At 52.3% G+C, this 10453-nt stretch overlaps 1 protein-coding gene across 1 annotated transcript in view; it reads right to left on the bottom strand.

Annotated features, from left to right (window-relative positions):
* Window positions 1-16: 16 nt before the first annotated feature.
* The window catches only part of MACROH2A2 (macroH2A.2 histone), a 43517-nt gene continuing 33080 nt past the window's right edge, over window positions 17-10453 (bottom strand). The window contains exons 5-9 of the mRNA XM_082715539.1: window positions 9732-9842; window positions 8156-8255; window positions 3329-3418; window positions 2441-2615; window positions 17-775 (exon numbers count right to left, since the gene is read on the bottom strand). Of these exons, the coding sequence (XP_082571665.1) occupies window positions 610-775; window positions 2441-2615; window positions 3329-3418; window positions 8156-8255; window positions 9732-9842 (642 nt within the window). The 3' untranslated portion in view covers window positions 17-609. The remainder of the gene's footprint in view (window positions 776-2440; window positions 2616-3328; window positions 3419-8155; window positions 8256-9731; window positions 9843-10453) is intronic.

Below are 10453 nucleotides of genomic sequence, written 5' to 3'. Positions count from 1 at the left end.
ACTGGATCTTCTTTTTTTTTTTTTTCCTTTCATTTTCTTTTTCTTTAAAAACAAAATAAAACAAAACAAAAGCCTGAAGCAAAATCTTTTTAGGAGTAGATACAGATGTCATGGAGGGAGGGGGGGCACTAAAAACAGAAAAGGAAAGCACCAGTGAGACGCCTTTCTCATGTTCTTCTCTCTGCCCCCGAACACAGACAGCTGACAAAGCCCAAGTCACTTTTATGCCCTCTTCCCTTGCAAAAAGGAGAAACGAGGTTTTAAGAATTTTGAAAGGATTTTTTTTGTGTGTGTGTGTAAAAGTCAATGCTATAAATCTAAAACGAAGTCTGTCTTTTAAAAAAGTTCTAAAACAACAGGAAGGAAACACATGGAAAGAAACCCCTCGTGGAGACCTGGTTGATTACAGATGGAGGCTCTTTGAAACGAGAATAGAAAAGGCAGAGGGCTCGTTCCGTGGGCAGGCCCTGCTCTGGCAGCCCCCGTGACCTGCTGCCCTCCGCTCCCCTGCCGTCACCCTTCCTCTCTCCTCTTAAAAAAGAAACCCCTCTCCTGTGACTTGGATCCTCCTCCGATTCCCGTGGGCCACCGTGGCTGGGCGGGGGGCGGCTACTTGGCATCGAGCTTGGCCATCTCCTGCACGTAGATGCCGATGCTCTCGCTGTCAAAGAGCAGGAAGTAGACATTCTTCAGCGAGGACGAGCTCGAGTCGTCAAAGTGGGCTGAGATGGCTTTGAGGGTCACCTGGGCGGCCATCTGTTTGGGGAAGCAGTTTCTGTGTTGGAGGGAAAGAAGAGCTGATGTCACTTTGGTTCCTAGGACCCACGGGATAACTTGGCCCTCAGCCCCGGGGCCGGGGGCAGTACGGTGCCTTCTTATTTTGGCACCAGGCCTTTTGGGTTCTGTCTCATGGGGTCTCCCTGTGTGTCGGCAGGGCCGCGGACCACCTCCTTTGAGCCGAGCCAGAGGGGCAGCCTGGGACGGGGCATGCGGGTCCTCCTCTACGGGAGCCACGCTGGCTGGGACAGGTGCGGTGGGCTCAGCCCAAGTCATAGGGACATAGGAATCCATGTCCCCTGCCTCCAGTCGAGCCGGGCTTTAAAACCATGACCAGCTCAGCACTGACATAGCTGGTGTTCTAGAACGCACAGCTAGTTTTTCTGAGTGCCCTCGAAACCGCTGCATGGTGTCAGGTCGTTGGTGAAAGGGGAAAATGTACGCTCACTGCTCCCCTCACGGGCTCCCTATGGACATGCGGCTGTAATCTGCGGGGGGGGGGGGGCTCCAAGCACCCAGTGGAGATGCGGCTGTCCGCCGGGCTGGGCCATGGCAGCAGCCTCCGGGGACATAGCCATCGTAGTTGTCTGGGGTTGGCCACCAAGCCCCCTCTGGCAGGGACGGGATGAGTCCGCTAGACAGGAATTCTCATTTGCCTGTGGTGTCCCAGCCCAGAACATCACGATATGCGGGCCCGGCCGCACAAAGACTTCATCCTGCCGTGCCTCTGGGCCAGGCTATGGAGACCCCATGCTGCTGGGGTGGGGTAACAGCAGGAAGCAAGGCCTCACTGTGACCCTCAGAGCCTTCCCCTCAGAGAACATCTTGGGTATGTAAATCCTATCCGTGTTACAGAGGGCCATCTTGTAAGAAAGAGCATGTTCAAAATGGAAGCAATAGCTCGATTTGACCGTGAGGGTGACAGGAGAGGACAGGCCACCTTGTGAGGACAGACAGCCTCATTTCCTACCTGCTGTGGCTCTCGTACTCAGCTGCGTCCGTGACAATTAGAACCAGCACTTATAACTCCCAAAGCAGACCTTTGGTGGGAGCCTGTCCCCTCTCTGGGAGTGTCTGTGAGGGCCGCAGCCTCAGCCTCTCCTCCCCTCCACCCCAGCAACACACGAGCCCCGCTGGCACTCTGAGGTGGTACTTTTTTGTGGGGTGGGGGTCCGAGACTCTGCACTCTAACACTCTAACACAGCAGAGTCAGTGCGGCCCAGCCATTCGAATAGCAAGACATTTGAGCCTGGTATTCTTTTAAGGAGGCTCCTTGACCAGCAGAGCCCAAGGCGAGGCTTGAACTTGTGACTAACCCTGAGATCACAACCTGAGCGGAGATCAAGGGTCGGACGCCTAACCAGCTGAGCCCGGAGCCTGGGGTTTTCCGATCACGTGTTCTGACGGGGCAGCCACTGGGGATGGGGGCCTTGACCATGGCAGCCCGTCAGAGAAGCTCTGCTCCCGGCTCCTCTCCAGCGCTGCCTTTCACACTGCGTTTCAGAGGCTGGAAACTGGGTTTCTGGCCCAGTGTGCTTGGCTGCGCCGGCAGCCCTCGGTTGTATCTTCTGGATTGGCCAGACTGGGTGTGACTGTGGGAGAGCCGCAGGCTGAAAGGGGAGAGCCCCGGCCGCCCGCTGCCGCCTGGAGGAACTCGTCTTACCTGCCGCTGGGGAACGGTGGGAACGCCACGGACTTGAGCTTCTTGTCCTCGGCTGCCGACAAGCAGTTTTTGATGGTCTCTTCAAGCTGTTCTTCACATTTGTCCGAGCCCCACTGAGGGATGTGACAGTGGATGACAAATTTGGCTGCAAGTCCACTGGATTGGCTGACGGCGGCTGGGACAGGAGAGAAACACGGCGGGTTATTTCCTATACCTTCCCCTTTAGCCGGGGGCCGAGGCTGGACCTCACGGAAGCCTCTCGGCTGTGTGCGCTTGGGGCAGTGAGAGAAGCTCGCTGGGCACCGTTCTGTGTCTCTGATGGGACTGGACGGCTGCCAGAGAGCAGGAGCCCTGTCCAGCCTGCCGTGGGCAGTGGACACCAGCTCCAGACGAATGCGTCAGCAGCCCTCACGTGCTCCCCCTGGCCACTAGGGTGGGCGACCTCCTGACCGTGGTTCCCAGCGGGAGGTACCCACCAGCATCATCTCTGATGGCTGAGTGGCCTGACCCCAATGTCCCCCGCCCCGTCCAGATCCCTGAAACCTGGGGGCGTTACCTTACATGGTGAAAGGGGCTTTGCAGAGGTGAGTTAGTGAAGACCTGCAGGATGGATTATCTGGGGTTATTGGGGGGTGCCCTAAATGTAATCACCTGGGTCCTTCTAAGCGGGGTGGAGGGGGGTGGGCAGGGAGGTCAAAGGTAGGAGCAGTGATGGGAGGAGAAGGTGACTGGAGCGACGCGGCCAGGAGCCAGGGAGTGGGGCGGAAGTGGGTCTCATCTTGGCTGTGGTGTGTTTTGCTTGGCACACGGCTTGTGCATGAAGCAAGTGATGCTGGCGGGGAGGGGGCTGAGGCTGTGCTGGGAACCCGGGCTCGAGGCCACACTCACCTTCAGCAACTTCCAAAGGGCCTTGGGATTTGCGAAGCTCCTTCACCGTTTCTAAGAACTCTTTGCCGCCAGCCTTTTCCAAGGCCTTCCCTGAGGAAGAGAACAAGGGAAGCCATCGCTGTTGTCCTTTCCAAAGTCATTGGCCACACCGTGTCACATAGTTTCAGTAGGCCAGAAGACAAACCCACCCACCACCCTGAGAAAGCAGGAATCGCGCTTGCAGTGAGAGTCCTGGTTGCCAGTGGTCACTGCTGGCTGGGGTCTTGGCTTTTGTCCCACAGGACTTGGATTCTAGCATACTCTTTCTTTTTTTAAGATTTTACTTCATATTTTCGAGAGAGCTCGCTCTCCTGCGAGTGGGCAAAAGGGCAGAGGGAGAGCGCAAGAGAGAATCTCAAGCAGATGCCTCCCTGAGTGGGGAGCCTGATGCCAGGCTCCCTCCCCCAACCCTGAGATGATGGCCTGAGCTGAAATCAAGAGTCAGACACTCCGCTGACGATGGAACCACCTGGGTGCTCCTCCAGCAAACTCTTTTAAGGGGACTTTGAGGGAGTGATGGCGTCATAAGCAGCCTCAGGACACGAAACCTAAAGGTGATTTTTAAAAATGGAAGTATAGTGGACCCATGAGGCTACATGAGTTTCAGGTGCACCACACAGTGATGGCACAAATCTACACGTTACGTTGTGTTCCCCACTGCAGGGGCCGCTGCCTGGCACTGTTCGGCGCCTTGTAATACCATTGCCTACGTTACTCCCTATGCTGTAGTAAAGGTGAGCTTTAAAAAAAAATTGGAGGTCCAGTGTTCTGAAGTCTGGGTTCAGTCCTCATGCTGGGTTGGTCAAATTCAGTGTCTTGGTGATTTGAAGGCAGTGCTTTCTCAAGAACCTGCAGCCTGCCTCTTGTCACCAAGTCCCAAGGCTGGTCCCAGGCTCGTGGTGACAGATGACTCAGCAGGAACCTTGGGGCATAGGTGGGGTGGGTGGAGAGTTCTAGGGCCCTACTCCCAGCTCACCACCTGTGTGTGGTAAGTCTTGGTCAGAGGACAGACATAGACCCAGGACGGCCTGCAAGGGTCTTTCTCCAAATCAGGCCATGGTTTTCAATGAAAAAAGGCAGTTTGGAGAGGCTAAACTCTAAGGACCTTCCTGATGGGAGATCCCTTGGCTCTTTGATGTTAGGACAATTCTTGGTATCTCAGAATCATGCTTCCACAAAGGCCACGAGGAACCCCCAGGAGATGGCAGGATGCCCCTTCTGGCTGGCAGGAACCCCATGTCAGCACACTGGGCTCCCTAAGCCTCTGAGCTGACATCTGGGCATAGTGTCTACACAAGATGGGGGCTGCCCCCGGGTGCGGGACAGGGCCTTTTCCCCCAACGTGCTTTCAGCTTCTGGTGGATTGGGTCATCTTGCTGTCTGGGGCAAGTCTCGGCTCTCTCTTCAGAGTTATTATGATGGTAGTTAATACTCAGTTGAGGGGTTTCCCTGGGAGCTGGGTGAGGGGTCTTCCCCACGCCCCACAAAGACACCCAACTGTATTTAGAGAGCCACAGGATGTCACACAAGATATTGGGGACCGTGTCTTCCCAGCAGCCATTCTCCCCTGGGGTTGAGGAGCTAAGGGGATCTCTTTACGAATGTGCTTGTGTTTCAGTGACATCATTAGGAATGGTCACCTCGGGCCTTCAAGTCTCATTTTGGGCCCTCAGACTCATGGCCGTGCTGAGCCCCGAGACGTCCAGGAAACACAGCCGGCAGCCCCGTTCACACCGAGCCACAGAGGCAGCAGGTGTAAGGCACCAGGTGGGAACCTGTGAAAGGCAAGGTGAGCCCACCCTCTTCCCTGAAGACTTCCAAGAAGAATGCAACCTGAAATGTGGATGAGGGGACTTTCCCCCCATGGAAGCATTCCAGGGAAGGAAGGGAGGAGGGCTGGAATTCGGATGCGGTCCCCACCCCACGTCACCTCTAACGAACTGACAAACCTAGACAAAGAGCATCAGTGAGAGACAACTGGGCGTCACCTGCCTCCTGATGGAAGAACATTCCGACACCGACCAAACAGTCTTGCCAAAAAATTTGGAGCCTGAATCTCATTGAGACTCTAGATCCAACTACCAATTTATAAGAAAAACAGAGAAGAAGCATGTTTAATGATACCAGGAGGATGAAGTCAGTACAATCCAGGCTTGGGAAACCCTACAGGACAAACCGCCCAGCTTCCTCAACAAAATCAACTGAAAAAAAAAAAAAAGAGGGAGAGCGAGAAAGAAGGAAAAGATGTGAAAGAGGAGGCTGTAGATTATAAGAGACTTAACCAATTGGAGCATGTGGGCTTATCTGGATCCTGAATCAAACACATTAAAAAATAAATTGATATTAATGACATGATTAGAATTTGAACAGTGACTGATATTTGATGACATGACTTTTTCTAGTTGTGATAATGGTATCGTGGTGATGCTGTTAAAAAGCTCGCCCTTATTCTGACATATCCACGGATTCGATGGTGTGAGGTCTGGGGGCTACGGGTGGGAGGCACTGAAGCAGCCTTGGCTCTGGGTAGATACGCTTGTAACAGGGTGTGTAGGGTTTATCACGCTCTGCTGTTTCTGTGTGTGCTCGAACTTTCCTGTAGCAACACACAATGCTTTACAAAGAATAACGCAAAGGGGTGTTTGGGTGGCTCAGTCGGTTAAGCGTCTGACTCTTGATTTTGGCTCAGGTCGGGATCTCAGGGTTGAGAGACCGAGCCCTGAGTTGGGCTCTGCGCTCAGTGCGGAGTCTGCTTGGGATTCTCTCTCTCCCTGTCCCCAGTCTCTTCAACTTGTGCGTGCATGCTCTCTAATAAATAAAATCTTTAAATAAAATAGACTAAACCAGGGTCTCATCTACAAGGGATGACTGGTTTGGATGATGGTCGTGGAAAATGGAATCATAACAGCAGGGCCCCCTTCTAAACACAGAGCAACAACAACAAAAAAGACCAGCACTCACCGGAGTGGTGAGCCCGGCCCTGTGCTCCACTTCATCCGTGTGTGACCCTACTTTTCACAGCGTCCCTGTGACACAGGTGCTATTGCTATCCTCACTTATAGTGGAGGAAATGGAGGTTCTGAGAGCTTAAGAAACCTGCCTAAAGTCACACAGCTAGGAGGTGTTTTGTAGAATCCAGGCCTGAGTTTTTGCCCCAATACCTGTATCCTTTCTACCCTATCACCCGCCCCGCCACTTAAAAAAAAAAAAAAATCACGATGACTTTCCTGACATAAAAATGCAAACTACAGAAATGACACAGTAACACACTGCTACTCGTTTTGTTTTCAAGAAGCTAGGATATATGTCAAAACAGAACTTCCGGCTAAAGCTCTGTCGGGGCGGGAGGGGGTTTGTCTTTCCACGGGGGTGGGGAACGAGGGGAGTTCAGGGCAGTTGGTAGGACCAGGGCTGGGTCTGAAGAAGGAAGGAGAAATTTTCAGGTTTTGTGTGCAAGTCCTGCTTCTCCCCATTGTGGTTCACCCACCCCCACCCCTGAGGCTGTTCTGTCTCCTTTAAGCAAAGCAAGTGGCCTCTGATGCCACAGGGGAAACCTGAGGGTGCCCAGCATTCTGGGGCCCCCAGTGTTGCCACCCAAGGCTGAGCTGCCAGCCTCTGCCTAAATCCCAACCTCAGAAGCAAGCCCAGAACCCCAGGGACAAAGCCCTTTCTTTCTTTGCTCACTTTACTTTTTCACTGGTGAGCTTAAGGCACTTCGTCTTCTAAAAAATGGCCAAGATAGTGGTCACCCAGAGGGCTACAATGTCCAGTGCCCTCGAGAACTTACCCCCCACCCCCCGCCAGTTTCATCCAGCCAGCCCAGAGCAGCTCCCTTCCCCACCCATGGGGCAGGTGGCAGTCCCCTGAAAGGTGACTCAACGCACAGCCTCACAGACAACTTTGTCCAGATGTCCGATTCCTTTTTATGAAAGGTGTTAATTTTTAAGCTCAGAATAAGTGTGGAGGTTTACCCAACACACGTACAACAACGTTTACAGCAGCATAACTCATCATAGCCCGAACTGGAAGCCATTCAAATGGTACCCGTGGTGGAAGGTCAGGATGCTGCCAGAGTCCACGGGGGAGCCAGGTAGAGGACCCAGCTCCAGCCCCGCGTGACAATACGGGTGGATCTCACAATACAGAGTCGGGCAAAAGATACAGAAGACGACTCAGGGCATGACTTTGTATAAAATCCCAAAACAGAGGACAGCCATCTGTGCTGTGAGAAGACAGGACAGTGGCAGCACTTGGAGGTAGGGGACTGGGGCAGGGCAGGAAGGGAGAGTTCTGGGGTGCTGGTGAGGTTCTGCTCCGTGATCAAGGTGCCCGCTGCACACTTGTGTTCGCTTAGAGGAAAAGTCATCCAGGTGTGCCCTAACGAGCTGGGTTTTTTGTTTTGATTTTTACGAGACTTTTAAAAATATTTTATTTATTTATTGGTCAGAAGAGAGAGGATGTGCACACAAGCATGGGGAGCATCCGATGTGGGGCTCGATCCCAGGGCTCTGGGATCATGACCTGAGCCAAAGGAAGTCACTTAACCAATTAAGCCACCCAGGAGTCCCTAATGATCTGTTTTTATAGAACACCTCAATAAACGTTTCAGAAATACACTCAGATTTAAAAGAAAATTCATTATTTTCTAGTAATGCTGTTTGGGGACATGCAGGGTGTGACACGGTTCCACCAGGAGAAGGTATCAAGTCGACAATGATCCACTTCAGAAGGATGTGCCCAAGCAGTGGGTGATGCTCTAGCCCCTCTACCCGAGCCTCGGGACCTTACCTATGTCTTCCTTGAGGTCAATTTCGGCTGTGGTTGGGTGGACAATGCCCTCCACTCTCATGGAGCCAATATGGCTGATGTCACTCTGGGTCAGGGACAGCTGCGTCAGGAAGGGAAGAGGGGAGAGTGTGGGAAAGATCAAATCCTGTTAAAATCTTCACATTTCAAGTCCCGTCTGTTAATTCTCATGATTATTTGTAGCGAATGTCCGCAGAAAGGACCGGCGCATGGAGTGACTGTCAAGATTGCCAGGTGTTTGGCCTTTGGTGGGCTCTTCGCAGCTCAGTGGATTTAGTTTTCACTATGACGATGGCAGCATGCGACAAATCTACCTCCTGTTCCAGGAGCAGGAATGGGCCCTCGCCTCGTCTTCTCTCCACTAGAGCTATGCCTCCGTCTCCCAGTCCTGGGGGCCTTGGTGTGCGGTGACACACAGTCTGAGCGGCTCTTAGGAGGGAAGCCCGGGCTGGCTCTCCACCTCCCCGCTCAGCATCCCAATTGTCCCCAGAGCAGCCTAGACCTCTGGGAGCAGGGACATGCGGCCGAGGGACCTCACTCAAGAAAAGTGATGGGCTCCGGGACCCTGACCTGTCTTCCTCGGGCCACCTTGCCTTTGGGGGGACCACATTCTTGGGGCTACACTGGTGAAATGCTGCCCTAGGTGCGCACAGCTCAGTGGAAAGCAGGGCATTTTCCACTGTTTCCCCTGTGAGCACGACAGTCACGTTCCCCTAGGTAAGGGACAGAAAGCTAATTGTCACGCGGCCATAGCCAGCCCCTGCAGGGGACCTCAATGCCACCTCTTTGCTTCCCTGTGCTCGTCAGTGAAAAATGAGGAACCCGCCCCAGGTACACTCTTCTCGAACACGCTCTTCCCATCTGCTGCAGTCGCGGTGGATCCTTTCACCAGGCTGCAAACATTCAGCTCCCGGAGATGTGATGCACTGACTGTTTCCCTGTGTGTGTCTTACTTCAGCCCCGTTTGACGTGGTAGATAAATGGTCTATTCTGTAAACTTTATGCTAGTGGGAATGAATTATTTGCATGTCTGTCTTGGCTGCCGCAGACTGTTCAAATGCATAGCCCTGTTTGTTTTCTTTTTGCAGTCTAGAAAGGCAAGCAGACTGAATTATTGGCAAATAATTCATTTCTAACACCGGGGATGTTCAGGAAACATCTATTTCTATTTTCCTTTTCTGATAAATCACATCGAACCATGTCTAGCTGGACTCCCAGAGCTGTTTGAGAGAGTCAGCTGAGGATGTTTTGGGCAGGCCCAGGAATGAGGGGGGCGTGGGGGGTTCCCGGCAATGGTGCCATTCTTTTGCCTGACCTGGAAGCTTCTCTATCTTTGACCGATGGAACCATGTACACTTCTTGGTGCTAAAGAGCATGTTGATTCTCACAATACAGACCCTGTCAAAGCCCTTTAGTCTAAATGTAAATAATTCAAGACTAGAGAGAGAGTCCTCTTGGGGGAGCAGGGATAAAGGAAGCATCATTGCTTGTGGCAAACAGGAGGTCATAAAAATGCAATAGTGTTTTTACTACAGCACATCACAATGGTCTTTATTACCTTCTGCCCTAGAACAAGGCTCTTAGAAGACAGAATGGTGAATCCATCCCCTGGCCCATCTTCGGAGGTGGAATTTGAAGTTCCTTCTTTATCGCTGTCCTTTGGTTTGGACTGTTGGTAGAAATCAGAAGGACAGATGGGAACTAATCCAGAAAAAGTCCCAAGTGGCGTTATTAAGTTCTTCCTGTGGCTATTGACCACCTTGGATGTAAAGGAAGTGGTTAGGTGTTCCTTTCAGTGGAGGGAAGCAAGGACAAGGATACGAGGGAAAGAAAAGGGTACCGCCCCAAAGAAAGAGTGTTAAAGGAGTTCATAGGTACCTGTATTCCTCACTCCAATCTGGACACAGGTGTGTTATTCTTGTCCTCAGCAATGCCTACAGCTTATGATGGCAAGCCTCAGAGCGAAGTGGGGTCATTCCTAGCCCACTGTTCAACCTCCCTTCTCCCTAGAATTTCTCTGGGGCACGGAGGCAGCGGAGTGAACCCGTACAAACCTTTTGTGTTATCACAGAGGTCTGTGGAGTGGAAATGTGACAACCCTTGCAGCAGCGTTGTCCAGTAGAACTTTCAGTGATCACAGAAATGTTTTACGCCTATTGAGCACTTGAAATGCGGGTGATGTAACCAAAGAACCGGATTTTTAATCTGATTTAGTTTTAATGAATTCCAATTCAAAGAGCACATGTGGCTAGTGGTTCTGGTACTAGGCGGCATAGGAAA

Source organism: Mustela nivalis, assembly GCF_964662115.1.
Source record: "Mustela nivalis genome assembly, chromosome: 2".
In the NCBI taxonomy this organism is placed as follows: domain Eukaryota; kingdom Metazoa; phylum Chordata; class Mammalia; order Carnivora; family Mustelidae; genus Mustela; species Mustela nivalis.
Note: the sequence above shows the minus strand (reverse complement) of the source record. Positions and strands in the feature narration are given on the sequence as shown.